Raw genomic sequence first — 21,347 nt, 5'->3', positions numbered from 1 at the left:
CTGTGTCACTAAGCTCTAAGCCCAATCATGCTCACTGATAACGTTAAATCTGTTCACAAACATTCAGTTCTGGTTCAGTAATTTCCTAAAACAGCTGGTCACTGTAGTTTTTTATCAAACATTACTCAAACAGGAGGAAATAATACAATTGTTGTATCAGCTGATATGAACTTATTGCATGTATCTGTATCAGTATGTACAGTATAGGTGCAAGAAGTAACAAGAAACTAACTGGATTTAATGTCATTTAGAAACAGGGTCTCTATTTACATTTACATTCATTCTCACTTTTACATCGTTAAATGTCCTTCTAAGTATATAATGATCTGTACTTGTGTAGCCACAATCGGGGTGGAACATCGGCACATGGGAAGGTGAACACTGTCATTAAAATCAGGTTGTTCTCATGCAGTGTTTGTACATATAGCTACAGAGAGTAATGCATCACAATTCGTACATAACCCACGTAATCATGAGCTAGTAATTTGTCTGTAACCCACTTAATTGGAAAGACATGACTAATGCACTGATGAGAGTAAAGAAGGAAGTGGTATACAGACTGAAAGTCCATGTAACGAAGCAGGTTGGGGTGGTGGATGGGTCAAACAACATAGGACTTTTCCCTGGGAGATCGATGTTCAGAACCGTGGGAAAACAAGTCAACTTTGAGTTACTTTAAGGTACATTATCACCATGTTTCTCCTCCTAAAATTAACCCACATAACTTAACTTGCCTAAACCAAAAGACACCCAACCATGTATCCTCTCCTAAACCTATCCTATGTTACTTTACTTGTATAAACGTAACCTACATAACTTTTCGTTAAGTATGTAACTTTACATCAACTAGGTAATGTCATTTATGGGGCAATGGGGCAATTTGTCAGATAGCTGTTGTATGAGGATACATTGTGAAAACTGCTTATTCTCCGTAAAAGAAAATACAGATGTATGTCAACTGTGTTTAATTTAATGTTTACTGGTAATAAAGATAAGCATAATTTGATAAACTGGGCCTTTGAGGTGAAGCCTGACTGTACTTTAGCTCTGGTGGAACTCACTGAACGAGTTAAAACCACAGATGATCTGCTAGCTGCATGACACTGGTGAAGGCAGTGTCAATGCTACATGGCGCTGCCAGGGTAAAATAATGTGGCAAATCAACTCCGACTGGCCTTGTCAAAATTTGGATCAACATCGGGCAAGAGAACTGCAAGATGGAGTCTGGGCTTAACGAAGCAGATTTGGAAACAGTAACACACAGGTAGCAGAAGATGTTTAGCCAGCCAATGGCAGGTTTATAGCCAAAGTCTGTATCCGGTGAGTCAGACACAAATGTAAGAAAAAACTGTTGCTGAAATGTGAAGAGAAATGGTTCAAAAAAGTTCTGTCAGTGTCTTAAGTAAGGACATATATGCATGTAAAACAGAAGTTTGGCCCTGGACCATATGTAACATCCCGTCTATCTAAAAGCTAAGATCTTTAGTTGCACAGCTGAGAGCTGGTATTATTCATCTGGCCATTAAGGTTGGACGATAGAACAATACTCAGGATGAAAACAGAATATGTGAGTTTTGTGATTTGAGTGAAGTGGAAAGTAGGTCCAATTTTCTTTTATATTGTACAAACTATGATGACTTAAAAGAGATAATGTTTGATAAAAAGTCTTGTCTAAACCCTGACATTTTCTGTTGCTCAGATGACCAAAAGCCACAATGGTTGTTTAATTTTGATGTGTGAAAGATTGCCAATTTTGTTGCCAAAGCCTGGAAGAAAAGGCAAGAAAATGTGTTTAATTAGTATTTCTTTTTATCTCTTTTGTTCAGTTTTACATGACAAATGGCTTTGTGAGTGATTCACGAATTTGGTCTTCCAAAATGATATGATTATGTATGTTCCTTTTGTAGCTTTGTTCCATTTACCAAGGCAAAACCTGATTTCTGATTCAGATTAAGAAATATTGAAGAATGCTAACATTTGGTTTTAAAACACCACATTGTTTGCTACACTTTTGTAGTTTATTCAGTATTATTATAGTAAAGGGAAGTTTAGGGGGGTATGCTCTGCTCTGATGCACCGTGAGGATTGAATTCACTCGGTGACTGTCAAACCCTGGAGCAGATGGCGGGGCCGGGGTGAAGCCATGCCTCAGGGCCATTTTTGAGGTCAGCAGCCATATTTGTGGGTCCTCATGGAGTTTTGTTTTATTACCGTGACTTACATTTGGGGCAACTGTGGCATTAAGGTCAGAATAGCAGGTGATTGTTATCCAAAGGACCAGCTGAAGAAATAAATGAGCAGCAGTCTTACCTTCCCACTGCTGCTATACCATCCCTGCAGAGAGCCCCTGAGCAAGGCAGTGATGCTTAAACAGTGCCCAGTCTAAATCGTTCAGTGGGAAAAGATGAAGTTCAAGATAAGACTTTTCTTTCAGCACATGCTAAAATTACCATGTCAGTCAGACCTTAACACAGTGAATTTATGATGTGAGCAACCAAAGCTTGTTGGAAGAAGTGGAGCTTCATGTTGCTCTGAGTCGCGCCTGCAGTGAGATTATTGCGATAAAAGAAATCAGGAAACCACATTTTCCAGCATTTGTGTTATCTGATACAAGCTTTTCTTCTCACACACATTCACACTGCGGCTCTGATAAGGACTGTGAACACTCCTTTATGGGAAATCTTTGCTTTGGGGATCTGTTTCGCGAATACAATCACCTATTTGTTGATGTCTGATACCACATTTACACTGGAGGCTGTTTGGGTTTTCACCCTGAGTGAATAATGTGATTCATTTCCCCAATAAACAACATTCCCAAGGATTTATGGCAGGATTTTTTTCATCGTAATATCATGTGTGATATGGCATTGTGATGAGTCATCCATTTTAGCTGAAAGAAGTTTCTAAACACAGAGGCAATTCAACATGCTTTACATAAGGTGTAACAATGCATTGAATCAACATTTAAATAATGTAATTTCAGTCGGGGTTGATTTGGCGACACCTGTGGTTACTGGAGCATCACACAGCAGCTCAGTAACAGGAAGAAAATGTTGGCATTATACGTCTCTGCAAACCACGAATATGTTACATGGACATGTTTCATTCATATCATATCAATGAATAAGCTGACTTTTATCATTTGGAGGTGGAGGGGATGGTGTTTCACCCAGGTGAGACACCTGCCAAGCTGCAGATCAAGATCAATCAATCAATCAATCAATCAATCAATCAATCAATCAATTTTATTTATAAAGCCTAATATCACAAATCACAATTTGCCTCACAGGGCTTTACAGCATGATTTTTGACAACACTTCCCAGCATTTCCAACAATGTTTGTGGCATCAAACCTTGCAGCATTTCCTAGCAGCGTTTGAGCCACCAAACCTATACGTGTTTTTTTCTTCAACTTGTACCTGCTTCTCTAGCTACTTTTGTGACACCAAATGGGGGTGTTTTAAGCCAAAATGTGATCTTTTCTTAGCCATAACCAAGTTATTTTGTGCCTAAGCCTAAACACATTCACCACAGCATTTTAAAGCTTCACTGTATCTGCTACAAAATAATGTACCATATCTGGTTGCTAAAATGTACAATATGAACATATTTCTTGGCGATTGGGGTGCACATGTGCTGCTTATCAAAGTTAGTAACCTCACATTGTGGAGCTTGTCAGTTATTTACAAATTAATTGAATGGCTGTTAATGAAAAAATACAGATCATAGTGTCAAAACTGGATTAACCTGCCTGATCTTACCTTCACTTGTGAGCTAGACCCCCAAATTATGGAAGCCAAGTGAGAAGAAAACCCTGGTGGTCCTTGTTCTAAGACTGATCTCTCTCTGTATTCATGTCTTAAAAATGGATGAAAAAACAGTCTTTGTCCAGATAATCCTTAAAAAGGTTCCTTTTGTCTGTGGAAGTGGTAGGAAAAAAAGTTTTGCTCATTGGGAAAAAAGTTTTGCCAGGATCTCCAGATTTTTTCCCCCTTTGAAAGCAGGTTACATAAATAAATAAATAACTTGTTCTGGCAGGTGATTTTCAAAAAAAAATTTTCTTTTATATATATATATTTTTTAAAATCAGGATAATTTTTCCCGAGTGCTTGTTGTTGCAACACTCATTTCGGCCACAGGAGGCTTAAAAGGCCAGTGTGTAATATTTGGCATGGTTTATTGTCAAATCTGAATCTGAATCTGAATATTCTATCCATTAATATGTTTATGTAAGTGTATAATCGCTATAAAATAAAATTCGTTTGGTTTTCGAAGCCTTATAATTATGCTTTTATATATATATAGCAAGGGCCTTGCTTTAGAGAGGTCGCCATCTTGCACCGCCATGTATGTACGGCAGACCGAGCGGACAATCCAGCCAGCCAGAGGACGCGTTTTGCGTGTATAAATGAACCAACGAAGACAGCGGAAGGAAGGAAGAAGGAGGAGGAAACAGCAGAGAGTGTTAGTAGTTCGTCGATAGAGAGTAGTGAAAAGTTTTTTTAGTTATAAAGTTTGCGAATGGACCACACTTACCACGCAACAGGAGAGAATGAACCCGAACCGTCATCTGCGAGGAAAAGAAGACGCAACTTCACTCCTTGTGATGCACTCTCTGCGGCGCTTTTCCTCCTGATGATATATCTCCCCAACGATGGTAGCAGTAGCACCGAATCCCATTCTGTGCATTCAGCCTCTCTTCTCGCCCGCTCAGCATCAAACACATGGAGTTCCTCATCTGTATGCTCCGGCACAAACAGGTATGGCTCTGGATCTCTGTCTGCTACAAGAAACTCTTCAAAATCGCGTTCAAAGTCGTCCATTGCAGCTACTATAGTCCGGAGATATTGCTAGGCTAAATAAACAGCTGAGCTCTGTTTGCTGGCTACGCTGTCAGTCAGTGTGCGGGCTGGAGGTTGGTGGAGCAGAGAGGGGATGGGGTCCCCACTCGGTATGGTAAACGAGTATGTGCGTATGAAGTGTGTCTGTTACGCCAGAAGAGTCAGAGTTTGGGACGGAGTCTTTTACCCCCTGGAGTGTTACCGGAGTTTTTGGAGTGCTCAAATAAACTGGCCTTTTTCCGGAATGCTCCTCTGGTTTCCTGCTCGTGAGGGATTCATTACAATATCGTAACATGGTTTAGATTTCTAAATAAACATTCACCTTGTCGCTAGACCTACTCCTGAAAAACTTGTGCGCAAGGCTTTTTGTCCCTGCGAGGCCACCGTCATTTACCCGACAGGAGGGGTGAGCGAGTGAGCCCTGCAATCTAGAATTTGACCACTGATGTCACTGTTTTCAACCCATTTTACACACTGGCCCTTTAAATGCACCATGAAAATCCTATTTTGATTTTTTTTTATCTCACTCCTCTCAGGGCTTCTGTACAAAACCCAGCTTCCAAAATAAATAAATAAATCAAGTCAGAACAGTAACATCACCATAAAATAAATGCATATTTACCCTCTTCCTCTCTTGTTCTCTGACTGCAAAAGAGATCAGTTGATGCTAAACTAAAACAACAGCACTGCAAGTAAATTAAGATAAATCTTGGTAATATTGTTTACATTAAGAACTAGAAGAGAAGTCGGAGAGCGCAGACCTCCTCCAAGGCCAAATGCTCTTTCTGGCAATGTTAATAAAAATGAAAAATTATTTTTGTAACCCCCGTGATTCAGATTTGGTCCAAAATCTAAGTGGCTCTTCCTGGGCCTGTGCAACGCCCTTCCACCAAATTTCATGAGAACTGGCCAGTAGTTTTTCTGTAATCCTGCTGAAAAACAAACAAACAAAACAAGCAGAAAACCTTGGTGCAGGACATAATCCTACAGAAACAGAAACCACAGACTGATAATCTCACTGAAATCATCACCCGCTGGTCTGAAATATAAATCTGATGTGTTGGAGGTCAAACACGATGGGCGATAGATTCGTTGTTAAATGTTTTCTCTCCAGTGACGAGCCATGTGACGCCACAGGCTTTAAACTTGACTCACGGGTCTTTGCTGTCACCAGTCTTCCACGCAAGCTCCTCGTTCCCATCCTCCCTGACATCATCATCACTGACTGTGTACCATCTACTGAGAAAAATGTCTCAAAAATGAGGCTGAGATACAAACTGACGGTCAGGCATGAAATCTTGTCACGGAAAAGGGTTGAACATTTGCTGCCAATTTGCAGCCAGCAGCCAGTGGGCTAATGACTATCTGCTCATATGAGTCATTTTCTAAAACGCTGACAGGAAGCATATTTTGCTCCTCAGTTCAGACTTGGTGGTTAACATAACCTCAATGTGATGACTAGAGACGAATTTGGTGAGGGAAGGTTGCATCGATATCGTACTGAAATGACGACTGATTACACGGCAACAGTACGAATGGCACATGGGGATCATGGCAAAATCTGGTTGGTTGAATGCTCATAATCAGCTGATGAAGTTGGAAAAGAGAGGGGTGTGTGGGGTTCAAGAATGAAGCAGAGCAAAGTAAAACAAACCATGATGTTGGATGATACTGAGAAGACATGTCGGTTAAGAACAGTCTTGATAGCAACGTCTTTAGTGCTTGCCATTGTTGTTTTTACTCCTCATTGGTTTCGGCACAATGCTTGAAAACAGCGTGAGGGTACAGTCACACATAAGTGAATGCCTAATATGATGGACATGGAACACTAGCTGGTTGGCTAATGTTAGCTAGCTTGCTATTAAATACAGCAACATATGATGTTATTGGTACATTTTCCATTTTCTTCAGTCCGTGCCTGTCTTCTTACTCACTGCAGCCAGGCAGCATCTCTCATGTGGGCCAGTTGGTATCTGTCATGACCTATATCAGCTCATTAAAAAACAATCAGTGTCTCCTCCACACATACTTTTTTTGCTGTTGGCTGAGGCTGCGACTTCACCAGCCAAAGTTCACCAAAGTTGAACCCCATGTGATGTGAGGATGCAACTTTGCTTTGCCAATGAAAGCTTATGTTTTATTTACCCCTTTACTTGCAAAGAGAATGAGAGCTGAATATTCGCCAATATTAATTTTATTCACGTGTGACGGTGCTCTGTCAACGGTATTATTTTGTGTTCACACCAGGCATGAATAAAACAATTTGCACGAGTGAATTACATGTGAAGTCAATGTAAAGATGCGATTAGACGTGAATTCCTGCTGGGCAGTGACAATTTATTCCTCATTTCACAGCATGCAGTTCACACTTAGTGAGTGAACTTTTCTTCTATAAGTCTTAAAAAGCTCTGTCCCAACTCCCTACTACATGCTAACTGTATAAAGTATGAACTTTCTGTTTTTGTGGTTAGAATACAATAAATCAACGGGCTGACAGTAAATGTGCAGAGCATTTGGTATCAACGAGATAAATGCACTGTGGTTTTACAAGTAGGAAGTTGAGACTTCCAACTTTTCAAACATCACTGGCAGGTATCTGGTGAGTGTTTGCTGCTGCTTCTTAGAACTTTCTCATACTTGTTTTTGTCTGGACTGCTGATAGTACACATAAAGTTTATGTCATATACGCGACCACAGAGATTTGGCAGGCCTATCGCCCGGACCCTGTAATATCTAATCCAGTGAACAGTGAACTCAGGGCAACACAATCATCCCCCAAAAGCTCATTTGGTGGCCACCAGCAGCCACTGGTGCGCATCACTGCTGAGCGAAGACACAGCAGAAAAACACAGGAGGAAAGAAGCAGATAGGATGGATTCATTAGCATTTCGAAAGCGCAGACACTAACTGAAGGGAGACCCTCATAAATATGCTCCTACGATAATTTATTTATTTATACAGAACATTTAACACAGCGTGAATTTTGTGTTGTGTTTTTGTAAGACTTTAGAAAGACATCTGTAGTTTACAAAACAGTTTCATTCTTGACTGTCTGAAATTGGATGCATTTCTTTGTCTTCTTTAGTAAATTAAGAGCTAAAAACCATGAGCTACAGCTTTAAGGTGTAAGCTCTATAATAGGAAAAGTCAGGGATTATTGAAGCAAACACAAATTTCTCATCAATATTTTGCTCACATCAGTGTTTCTCTACAGTCTGAGGTAATGTCACACACACTGGAGATGACTCTACGGCACAGCAGCCTGCCGTAACATTACTGGTGTATGTTTGAATATTTTAAGCCATACTAGCGGCATGGCTCAAGGGGTGGCAATGTTGCTCTGTTGGCTGTTCCATCACTTTGGTCCAGACTGAAATATTTCAACAGCAACCATGTCTCTGAGAAATCACATTTGCAGGTTCCTGGTTAGAACCCAGGGAGCATGTTCTGTTTGCATGTTCTCCCTGTATTGGCATGGGTTTTGTCCGGGTGCTCCAGCTTCCTCCCACAGTCCAAAGACACGCAGGTTAATTGGTGACCGCAAATGTTGGGCCGTTTTGCCAGCAAGCTGCGAGCGTTTAGGCACAGAGCCGGATTGGCGAGTTGATCTGAGGTGCCCAATTTTCCGCCTCGTAAGGTAGTCATATTGGCAGAACCCTTTTAATTTAAACAGACCGAGGCGGCCTTCCGCAACGGGAGGGGCTGTTGATGACTTGTGGGAGGAGTTGTTGATGACACCGCATGTGCGACCGACTGGCGGTGGATAAACAGGAAACAGCTGATAGCAGGAATCAGCGAGCAGCTAGTAGCAAGAGGGAAACGCAAACCTGACAGACACTGTAAAGATGAGCAACTGGGGAGACAAAGCATTGCGTGCCCTCCTTGTCCTCGCAAACGAAGAAGTCATTAAATGTCAAATGACAGGGACGGTGAAGAACGGGACAATTTATGAGAAAATCGTAGGAGGACTGACCAGCCGCGGCTTCCCTCCACGTCACTGTTTACGTCACATGCTGAGCCACACATTTTGTTACTTGCTCACGCCCCCCATTGCCCCGAAAAAGGCACATTCTGTATAAACAAAAGTAGGTAGGCGGCATTTTGCCTGCATTTTGTTTTTATACTACCAATGCTGAAAAAAGACTGATTGGGCTTTCCTGCAAATTTGCACAATTCCTATTTAAAACGGGCTTAACTTGGCCATAGGTGTGAATGTGAGCGTGAATGGTTGTCTGTCTCTATGTGTCAGCCCTGTGATAGTCTCAAGACCTGTCCAGGGTGTACTCTGCCTCCTGCCCATTATCAGCTGGAATAGGCTCCAGCCCCCCAGCAACCCCCAACAGGATAGTAATGGAAAAATGAATGTAGTTGCTAAACTGCTGTCTTAATTACACTGTTGTGGCAATATATTCGCTGTCTGAATTATGTTCAGAGACAACGTTTCTTTCAAGTAACAAAACACTACATACATACACAGCATAGGCTTTGGAAGGCACAAGCAAAGGCACAGTGGTTAAGGTTGGGGAAAGACTGTGATTTGGTGACATTTTATTAAAACACATAATAAAGACTTTTGTCTTAGGTTTAAGCATCAAATGCAATTTGGTTAAGGTCAGGGACAGATGGTGATTTCGGTTGAATGTAATAAAATAATGCTGTAGTCACTACAACTGAATACAGTATTACAGAATTGCCTATTTTTGCAGAAGACAACTGAAATATATTTTTAATGAAGATTTGTCTGATATGTTCAGTTTTGGACTTACGACCAGGTATGTTAATTAACAACACTACCTCATTATTTTGATAGAAAACTTAAATTGCATGGCAGCATTACGTTCCCCTCAAAATATTGCTACTGTTTTTAAATCAGTTTAATTTAGAAGTTATTTCTGCGAGACGGGCTGCTTAACAGATAATTAAGCACTTGCCATGACATATTATGCAGACGTTCATGGTTTTCAGAGGATGAATCCATCTGACTTTGGTGATCCCTTGACAGTTCCTCTTGCACCATGAGGTTCACATTTTTGTTTTTATTAGTAGAAATTTTCTTAAACTATTAGATGGATTGCCATGAAATTATGTACAGACATTCAGAGTTTCCAGAGGATGAACCCTAATGACTCGTCCCCTGGCTTTTATCATAGAGCAGCCAGTAGGTACACTTTTTTGGGTATGATTAAAATGTCTGACAGACATTTCAGGATAATTTTTAATAACTTCATTGATACTTTAACTTTTCCTCCTCTGCCACTATAAGGTCAACATTTTAATTGTTTGTTGGCAACACACTAGCAAAACTATCGACTTTCCTCTCAGCATCTACTGTACTTTGTGTTTAGTTATAATTAGAAAATGCTGGCATGCTAAAACACCACACTAGGATGATCAACATTGTAGACTTTCCTTGATAAACATCATTGTGTTGAAGTTTCCATTGTATGAATGTTACTATGTTGATGTTAGCACTTAGCTCAAAGGACCAGCATTGTACAGCCTCAGAATCTATTCAGGGCAACATACACAAAGGTCACCAGAATCCATTGAGTATAAGTGGTGGGTTTTATAACTCACACATGCTGAAAGTGACATAAAAATCTACCCAAATGTCACTGAGAAGTTCACTTTCCCTCCAGAGGATGTTTTCGACATTTATCTAACACAGAACTTCTGGAACATGAAATACTACAATTGGCTGTGCAGCCATCCAGGGTTGTGATAAATATGTCATATACACACACACACACACACACACACACGCACGGCTCTCAGACAGGTGTGGGAACGAGGACTGTAAAATGTCTTTGACTTTAAACACCAGAGGGGAAGAACAGCGGGGAGTAAAAAGACAAGAGATGGGTGGAACGGAAAAGAAATTAGAGTTGGTAGAAGCCACTAAAAGCAGCATCTGACACAGATTGATTTTCTCTCGCGTGTGAAAGAGAAACACACTGTTTTCATCCAGCTGTCGAATAAATCTTCATCCACATTCGCATGTAAATAAATGTCAGTTTGGCCGGCGGCTGTAATACACCAGCGATTCAGCCTGGAGTATATCCAGTTTGTTACAGTTTTTCCTTCAACTGAACTTGCCGTGAAAGAGAGCGCTCTGGTGAAAAAGAATTGATGCATTTTACAGTTTCTGGTTTGTCTGGAAGTCAATAGGAGACGAATTGAGTAGTCAGTATGAGTAGAAAGAGACGTCATGCTGAGAAACTTAAACTTCCTCAGATCAGAAGCTATGAAAGCACCGTCTGCACTGCTAAACAGGTGTGGAAGTGCACTGCAGACACACCACAGCAAGGAACATCCAGAGATAAAACCCAAAGAAAGGCAAATAGTAAAAAAGTTGAGAACAGAAACTTCAGATCTTCCATCATCGTTTAATGTGCTCAGATGAAAGCGTTTGGACTAAAAGGACGATAAAGGTGATTGAAGAGAGTTGCCACCCTTGAGCCATTGTCCACTTTGTTCTTCCTCTCCAGTGTGGAGCTCCACCTCATTTCAAACAAAGCCAATGTTCTGATGAATGATATGAATACGACGAGCGGACTGAACATACCTCAACAGTCTGTTGGACATTTCTGTGGTGGACAGATGTTAATCAGCCAAATGTTGTCACATGAATTTTTCTTTGATGAATTAATTTCAGTTGTTAGTGTTCAGCAAAGGAGCTTGTCTTTTAAAACTTTTGAGTTACCTGGCATCATAAGCCAAGTCTCTATCCAAATTTTAACCAAATTCACAGGAAATCTGCAATAGAAGGAAAGCAGAAAACACAAATATGGCATTAATTTGTTTCATGTTATTAATTAGAGGAATGTTATTGTCTCCTCATTTCGCACACAGATCTGATGTTTTCATCTCTTCAGTAGAGAGGAAGCTTCAGAGGACACATGTCTAATACTTCATGAATTATTCACCAAGCCCGTGTCCTTTGCATTGCGTCCATTTTGCAGACAGTCTCTCCTCAAAGGCATTCATGGCGGTGCACTCTTTTGGCTCATGTGAAAAGCAGACAGAAATAGCTGTGTAAAGAACAATAAAAGAGAAGTCTGAACCCTGACGACCCCCATTACAAAATGAAGTGATTGTGTTTGTCAAACTTGCTCCCAATTTCAGGTTGTCAAATACCATCATTTTGCTACACCCCTCTGCGTCTCATAGCGACGCACGAGGTAACCTTAAGCCTAGTTCACATTACACGATTTTCACCCTGATTCTCGCCAACTGTGTTACGACCTGTGTGTGCACACCACAAGATTTCTCCACCGAGCCCTCGCTGACAGAGCCCCAGATAAAGCGGTGATGTCACCAAACTACGCTTTTTAACTTGGAGGCGACACATCATAAAGGCATGGATATTCTTCCCAGTGCTGAATCAGATCTGCCTCCAGGGCCTGGGTCCAAACACATCGTGCTCCCCGTGATCCTGTGGATGCCACCATTGTTGTTGTTGCTTACTGGCTTGCTGGCTTGTCAGTGGTGCCAGATCTTGGGAGAGAAACAAGCAACCAGGACTATGGAAACAAGCCCAAAAGAAGTGACTATCATATATTTAAATAACTTTAGACAGATATATATAGAGAAAGGTGACTTTTAGAGAGCAAGCCCAAATAAGCAACTCCACTTTAGAAACAAGCCCAAAGTCACGGCTAATAAGCTGACCTGACAAGTGGCAACCCTGCGGCTTGTCCTCCTCATATTTCATCCGTCCTCCTGCGTGCTGATGTGGGATGTATCCCGCCTCTCATTGGCGGATGCTCTTTGTCAGTCGTGTCAGACTTCTCCAGTTTTCTAGCATGCCAGATATCCAGTCCCAGTCACAGACAAGGGGGCGACTTGCTCGTAGGCTTGTTCACACAAGGACTCATCGTGGCAGACTATCTGCCGACTCACCTCCGACCCAAGGTGGCTCTCAAGATCCTCTGTGACGTCAAAATCGCGGTGAAAATCATGTAATGTGAACTAGGCTTTAGTGGTATTTATGTAAGGCACAGCTGAAATACATTGTAACACACGGTTAATGTTGTGAAATGGTTGCAGTTAGGTTTAGAAAAAACATCATGTTTTGAGAAAAAAAAGTACAAATGTACATGTTTTTCCTGTGTGAGGTCAGTATGCCATGACTTGCCATGAATTGTGTAATGTTACAGTTAAACTTCATTGACTTTGGTTTCACACACCATCATTTGTTTCCTGGATGAAAGTCCGGTCTTGTTTGACCCATCCACTCACCCTACATGGACTTTCTCAATTTTTACACCAAGTCAGTTGCTCTTGGTGTCAAGTATTGTCCTGGATGAGTTATCATTGGACGTGTTGAATGCCTGGTATGTCTCATAAGGATGCCAAAGGCTGCCTTTGGTGATATCACACACCGAGGGGTGGCAGTATTTGAAGACCTGCAAATGAGAATGGGCTAGCTTGTTGGGTGACGGTTTCGGAAAGATTTCAAATATTGTCAGACACAAGGTTTTTGATATAACAACCTCTTGGATGTCTGCAGACACACCAGTTCAATTGAAATATTAATCAAAGAAATGCGTCCATCTGTCTTACTTACAGCCCAGCTGACTTGCCCAACATATCATACCTTTGCCTGTGCTTCCTTACCTGCCAGCCATTTCCCATTTGAAACTTCTTTACGTTAACTGTGCCACAAGAAATTGTCATTGTTTCAGGAGGGAGCAATTTTTTTGCATTTTATTTGGACAGACTGGCCATTGAACTTCATGTGTTCGTTGTGAACTGATCTTCAGAAATCCATTCTTTTTATGTCAGGAGGTAAATTTGCAGTCAGTTTTACGGCATAACTCATCCCAACTACCTCTAAAGACATTGCCCAGGCAGCACTGATTTGGTGATTTGCACATCACAGACTGGCTTTGATTTGATCAAAAAATGAATTTCTTTTAGACATCTTTGTTACATTTAACCGCGTTCAAAAGCATTTCATTTGTCATATTTCAGCATGCACTTAAAGAACTGCTTCACATTAAAATACAGTCATATAAAAGCTTTTAAACAACAGTGTTATGTAACCTAACCTGACTTAAAAACTTTCACTTTTCCTATGATGTTAGTTCATTTTCAACCCAAATGTCCTGATGCTTTTTCACTAGCAAATCACCAGATCAGAGCTTACTGATGGTGTTTGTAGCCCGAGGTTAGGAGAAGGTGGTTTCCGTGTGTGTGTGTTTGTGTTTGTGTTTGTGTGTGTGTGTGTGTGTGTGTGTGTCAGAGGGAGCGAGAGGGAGAGAGAGAGAGAGAGAGAGAGAGAGAGAGAGAGAGAGAGAGAGGGAGTAACCTTATCTCCCTTCAGGCCAATACTGTAAATAGAAGTGTTGGGTTTTAGTCATCTTGCCTGATGAATTTCACAAAATTCTGCTATGTGTTATAACCACTTGTGTCATCTCCAGATTCAGTGCAACTTGTGTTCAGCTCAGCTAATTCAGTTTGGCATGTGAATCTTGAGATAATTGGAGAATGTTCTTGCAGAAGCTGAATCCTAGTCTGTCATTCACGTTGAGGATAAATTGTTTTGGTGTTTGATGCACCAAAATGCTGTTCAGCTGCCACTTCTGGCTCACGGTGGTGCACGTCTGTGTACATTTGTTTGTTGTCTTGATGACAGGCAGCCTTGCCTCATGCCAGGGGATAGAGGGCCGCAGTCTGTGTGGGAGGATTTGGGTGAGTGATGATGGACAAGAGAGGAATTTGTCCACTGGGAACTTTTTCAAATGCTTTGGGGATCCAACGTTTAAGTGACTAATGAAGCTACTTACAAAAAAAAAAAAAAAAAAAAAAAAAAAAAGATTAAATTACATTTTTGTTATCTGCCACCTTTATAGTAAAATCATAGTTGCATAGTTGCAAAGCATCATAGTTGTAATAATATACACATATTTTTTGGCCAATTAGGGGGAGGTGGCAGCAGTCTGTACACGCACTCAAAAAGCTAGTTACTACAACCCAATATTAGGGCTGACTAATGCCAACAGTTTCGAACTGTTAAATTTCCTCTGGGATCAAAATCTAACAGTGCAGGACACACCACAAAAACTAGGGTGAGAAGACGCTCACCAACACTGATCAACGGCCGACCAGCAGCTTGGTGTGTCAGGGCCCAAGGTCAAATATCCACAATACATTTAGCTCTGTTTTGGTCTCCACCAACTCCTGAGAGAAATATCTGATAGCTGCTAAATGTTCCACTTTTGTCGAGCTGAAAGATGCTTAAATACTCCATAGACTCTGTGGGCTCATCACTTTATCATCATCACAAGGGACTTCTTTTAAAACTTAACTCCTGTTGACACTTTTAATATCATATAAAACTACTGATTAGTAAAGCGAAGGTCGCCAGTTCCCTGGATCTCTGCAATTAAGTCATAAAATGAAAATGTTGCAAAACTGGACAGGAACAATGGACAAAACTATGAATGCTCAAAAGTTAATTTCTCCTTTAAATGTAGTATGTTACTAGACAAGTGAAATTTGTTGGGTTTTTTTTCAGGCTTACACACAAATAGATACACACACTCTATATATACTGAATATGTTGTATGATTACCATAGCTTAAAAATTATGCAAACTCATAGTATCATACACACACACACACGCACACGCACACGCACACGCACACGCACACGCACACACACTGTATGTACTGGCGTTTATATTCAAATGTGGAGGATGCTGTTTGTCCAGTGTTGCTTGGCAGAGTCTCTGTGTTTCCTCTGCAGGATTTATGTAGCACACACAAACACTACTGGGTCATCAGCATCCCCTGGTTCTAAACACACACACACACACACACACACACAAAGAAAGAAAAGGAAGGGAGCGTTGGCTGGTCGGTAAGCAGCTTATCTTTACCATGTATTCATGTCTCAATCATAACCTTGACTATTCCCTGCGTGTGAGCTTGAAATACTTCCCCTCCACCAGTTACCTTTAAGAATGATACAAACAAAGTACGGATAAACAAAGAAAGGAATGAATAAATGAACATACGCAATGAGAAATTCTTTTCTAGGTCAAAAACAGATATCAAATTCTGCTGTAAAGAGAAGGAAACCGTTTATTGCAGCTGTTTTTGCATTTTCTTTTGGGGGTTTGTGGTAGTATTGCTGTTTGACATTTTACTGCAACATTAGGGCTTTCTCCTGCACTCTGATTAGGGGACCATTAGACTGAAAGATAAGCTGCTGCTTAAGCATTAAAAGTGATTTTAACTTCAATAGACGCATTTTAAGTGAACACAGATAAATCCGTGGGGTGGCATCAATGAGGTTTGATGAAAGGATCATTGTTTCAGTACATACCACCGTCTTATAATGATAATTCTTTATTACAAAAACACACAAGTAGGCAACCCAGTGACACACATGCTTAAAATCCCAAATGTGGCAAAAGTGTTTTTGCAGGAAAAGAGAATTGACTTTGGCAAGAATTCTGGGTATTTTATCTGGACCCTTATGCTGTATTCACACTAGGAGCGACACAGCCACAGGCTACAATTAATTTTCAATGGAAACTGGTGACATGAAGCTACAAACTGCTGCTCAACATTTTTTGCTGCTGATGGACATGATGCGCTGAAAAAAAACTGAGCTGGCCTTGACTTTTTTTAGCACTTCAATGCCGCAGTAAAGCGTCAACCAATCCTATGTTTTTGTCTGTAGCTGTATTTAGCTTAGTAACCAAGCGCCATGCTAACTTTAAGTGTATTGTGGTGCACACCAGGATGCAATGGGGCAGCTCAAGACACTGATCAAGAGCAAAGATTTTTTTGACCAAATACAAGCACTAGATGATGTTCCTTTGAGGTGCTTTGTGGCAAGTAGCAGACACACACAAACCCTTGACGACATATCTACATTAATGAGCGCTTGAGCAACACTTCAAAGGAGACTGTGTGATAATGTAGCTGGTCGGGCTGTTACGTCATCGCATGTAGATAAATTGGATTCTTTTACCTCTTCCTCCTCAGGTTGACGGACGACATCCAACCTGTAACTTCCTGTTGGAGGTGGAGAGAGACCAGGCGGAGTGTCTGAGGAAGTTGAGGGAGGAGGACGCTGCCAGCAGCCATAAAGGTCACAGTCACTCACTAAGCTACAGTTAAACAAAACTAGTCTAAGAAAGAAGTTGTAAAACTTTGTGGAGGTGAACTGGATCCAAAAATACAAAACATGGAGCACAAGTAGAGTTTAAACCAGCAGATTCCAAATCAGGTTGTGCCTGTTGTTGAATAGATACTGGCAGATAACCTGTGTGATGTTTTCCACCTAAATTAAACCTGGACTAAATCTGGATATGACACACACCTGATCTGACCTCCTGAGTTAGCTAAATGGATTATAAATATGAGAATTTTTTCCAGCCTGACCAAATTTAGACACATCTGATATTAACACACACACTTCCTTTCTTTGATGTGCATCTTGTCTGGTTTAAAGGCACTCTGCAGTGTGCACTCAAAAGTTATGTGTCCTTTTGCACTATGCTAATTACTACAGAATATGTAATGATTGTGGTTGCTTACCGAATAGAAGACCCAATTAGCAAACTGAGAAAGTTGAGCAAACTTTCTCCTTGCGTCCTTAAAGCTTTATCTGCATATATCTACTTCTAAAATGCATGTGTAAAATTGTCATGTATATACTAAGTACCTATATGTTTATAGTTGTTGGTCTTATCTCTGATGTGAAAGGTCCATGAAAAACGAAGAAATTGTGTCATTCCTTTCATCTGCAACACAGACGAGACTGAAGCCTAAAATGTCCCCAAAAACCCATTCTGTGTTTTAGTGTTCCTGCCGTGTTAATGAGCCTGACTCTCCTCTCCAGTGATGTGAGCTCTGGACGCTGAGTCCCCCTGCTGTGTTAATTAAAGCTCAATGACACGAAGTAGAGCAAAATAATAACATGGCTCAAATTCTCTGCGGGTGAAAAACTGCGAGGGAGCGCAGTTTTCTGACAGAGTTTCATTCATTTTGTCAGCGGAACAAGGCTCTCAGGACTTCGTCTGATGCTGCAGCCCTGGTGATAAAATCAGGTTACATGCAGCTGGCTCAGCCCCAGTAGGAATCAAACCACAACTTCACAGTGCCAGCGCCTAACATTACACACTCAGCAGCACACAGGGATCAGGTTTAGACTCAAACTTATTTATTCATGGTTGCAATCTACCAAAGCTTTCCTGAGTGAGCAAGTCAGGACTCCAGAGTTTCAAAGTTCACTGTTCAACTTTGAAACCTCCATGACAGCTACTAAATCAGAACCAGAATCAGGTTTGTCATCAAACAGGTTTTCACATACAAGGAATTTACCTTGGTGTTTTAGTGCATAACAATAAACATAGCAAGAGAAAATAACAGTGACTGGAATTACTACCTCACAGTTGTATGCCTCTGCAAACCCATCAAGTTGCAAAAACATGGATGGTGGGCACCCAAAATTAGTGTCACCAACTCACCATTTGACCAAATGTCTCCCCTTCTGTTCCTGATGTTGAATAATGACAAGAAAAGTGTTTTTGCAGACCACTTCATCATTTTATCCTATTAAACATTTCTGTGAAATGTATCATAGTTAGCAAAGTAATTCCTGACTTATGGTGACTTATGGTGACCATGACCATTGACTTTTGACCACCAAATTCAAATCAGCTTATCTTTGAGTCAAAGTGGACATTTGTGTCCTTCAAGGCATTCTTGAGATATCACGATCATGAAAATGAGACTGACAAGGTCACAGTGACCTTGACCTTTGGTCTTTGAACACCAAAAATGAATCAGTTCATTGTTTAGTCCATGTGGACATTTGTAGCCTACCATATTTAAAGATATCCCCTCAAGGTGTTCTTGAGATACTGTGCTCGGGAGAATGCAACGGACGAGGTCACAGTGACCTTGACCTTTGACCACCAAATTCTTTTCAGACCATCCTTGACTCAGAGTGGATATTTGAGCCAAATTTGAAGAAAAGCTCTCAAGGTGTTCTCGATATATCACATTCACAAGAATGAGACAGATGCAAGGACACAGTGACCTTGACCTTTAACCACCAAAATCTAATCACTTTATCATTGGGTCCAAGTGGATACTTGTGACCAATCTGATAACAAAAAATGTCCTCAAGGCGTTCTTGAGATGTTGCGTTCACAAGAATGGGACTGGTGTATGTACATACTTAGAACCCACCAGCGCAGAGGCATAAAAATTAAAACAAAGACCTACAAAAGTCAAGAAACATAAATATCAATAGAAAACTGTACAGTAAAAACATGAAGGAATACTATAAAATAAAAAAAGTACAATTTACTTGAGAAATGAGAGAGCTGTACGGTTTTATGCAGGAAATGTGCAGAAGTTCACAGTATAAAGTATAAAGAATGGATGCAGTGAACAGAGACAATAGTCCAGAAGATGTGTGCTAATGAAATACATAGAGACACATAGAGGCATCACATTAATGTAACGTGTCACGTGTATGGAGGGGATAAGTGACAGTGTCAGTCAGGAGCCCTGGCCTTGTTCATGAGGCCAGCCAGCTGCAGTTGGGAAGAAACTGTTTTTGTAGTGTGAGGCTTTGGTCAGTTGTGTCAAAGGATGTTGCGGTGAGATTGTTTTGTCATCTGCTGTTTTTAAGGCCAAGAATGAACCTTAAAAGTTTTTAAGCCAACATGCGCAGAAAGATAAAATGACAATCTAAACATTTAAAATGAGCTAAAGCAAATGTAATCTGCTGATGAAGATCATGTGATATGAAAATGAGGCACAAGTCATGACACAGTAGATCAAGTCCAGAACAACAGTGTTAATATATGTTTTTTTACATGTCAGAGCCAGTCCCATCAATGCATAGGCCCAAAGGCTTTCACACAGGGGGTGAGAACAAATTAAAACAACACGAAAATGCTTAATACTGCATTAAGACCATATCAGCAGCAATGCTAAATTGCCACAGTTGCAACACTTGTTTAATAAAAATAGATTTGCACCAGCTTATCCTCAAAAACAGAAAAAATATGACAGTTCGAGGTTCTGGATGCTAGTGCCGCATCTGAGGAGGCAAAGGACCAACTACTGGGATCTTAGTGACCCATAGTCTCTCTAAGGTAAGTTATTGTATAGAATAAGCTGCTGGCTATTTCCCCAACTTTAATTTTGCCTTAATGCTCTGAGTGAATTTGAATTCCCTCTGCTAAACAGTTATGCGATGTGTACGCTTAGGGCTTTTATTGTAAAAGGTAAGAATGGAAAGAGTGGATCTGGTTGTGCTACATTTGTCAAAGTAACACGGGCCCAACTTGTTAAATACATATGCTCAGTAGTTGCATCAATGGCTCTTGGCATCAGTTATTTTAATTACAACATAGTGTGCTAATATGTATTGCATAATATGTTAGTGATGTATATAATGTATGTCATGTAACATTACATTATTTTAATAACAAATGTACTTATTTTAAGCCAAACCATGATGTTTTTTTAAACCCAGCAACGTACTTTTGTTGCCTAAACCTGAGGAAGTAAACCTAAAAACATCCTTTTTTTTTTAACCTAAGTTTTAAGTTTATTTTGAAAAGAGACTATGCATTTATCAAGTTGAAATCGTATTTCCTGTGAAAACAGAAGTTTATTTTGAAAAGACACAATGCATGTAACAACACACTGTCCATGAGTGTTAAAAACTAATGCTGGGGGATACCAGAGCATTATAATTCGATGTGTAGGGCCACTGATCCATTATTTGATGGACTGGGACTGAGAATGTGTTGGTCAGTTGAAAGTACGGGGCCGCCATGTTGTTGTCTTTTCCATGATTGGATAATGCCTGTATTTGTGGTGTGAAAACAGGAAAAATTGACTTTGTTGCGGTTAAGACATTATGCTGCTTTTTCAGTGCATAATATTCACATTCTGTGTGATAGCTCTCATGACATGAGTTCAAAAAAGTATGTTAATGTGCAAATTAAACACACTAAAAAAAAAACATTGTGTAAAGGTCTTAATAAATAAATAAATAAATAAATAAGTAAATATGTAGGATACACTGCTAAGACAGTTCTTTTTGTGGCTGCCCTATTGAATTTTTTAATAGTCCTGTGATTTTATCACTTAATCAGCATCAAACTCATGATCTCACACTGTCGTCCAACTACTTCACGCCAGCCAGTTGTGTTTGTCAGAAGCCACAACAGGTGCTACATGACATATCAAATTGAGATGTTTTCGAAAAATGAGACTTTCCTGCGAAGATCCATCCAAACATCTGATGTGGTAAAGAAAAGACTCTGCAGTTGAAGAAGGGGAAATGGAATACCGTCTGCAGCACATTTAAGAGAAGTCCATTTGTTAACTGCATGAAATTGAAGGAGGGCGATGCTGAAAAAGGGCACAGTGCTCAGCCACCCTTCACTTTGCAGTGAATAAAAGAAGACCATAAACCAGAGGAAGAGGATTTCCCTCCAGATGTGTGCTGCTGTGT

General features: G+C 40.5%; 1 protein-coding gene across 1 annotated transcript in view; it reads left to right on the top strand.

The window, feature by feature from the left end:
* The window catches only part of LOC126383256 (vasoactive intestinal polypeptide receptor 2-like), a 94,628-nt gene that overhangs the window by 13,256 nt on the left and 60,025 nt on the right, over window positions 1-21,347 (top strand). Inside the window, exon 2 of the mRNA XM_050033762.1 lies at window positions 16,844-16,949. Coding sequence (XP_049889719.1) covers window positions 16,844-16,949 — 106 coding nt within the window. The remainder of the gene's footprint in view (window positions 1-16,843; window positions 16,950-21,347) is intronic.

This window comes from Epinephelus moara, chromosome 21, assembly GCF_006386435.1.
Source record: "Epinephelus moara isolate mb chromosome 21, YSFRI_EMoa_1.0, whole genome shotgun sequence".
Taxonomy (NCBI): Eukaryota; Metazoa; Chordata; class Actinopteri; order Perciformes; family Serranidae; genus Epinephelus; species Epinephelus moara.
Note: the sequence above shows the minus strand (reverse complement) of the source record. Positions and strands in the feature narration are given on the sequence as shown.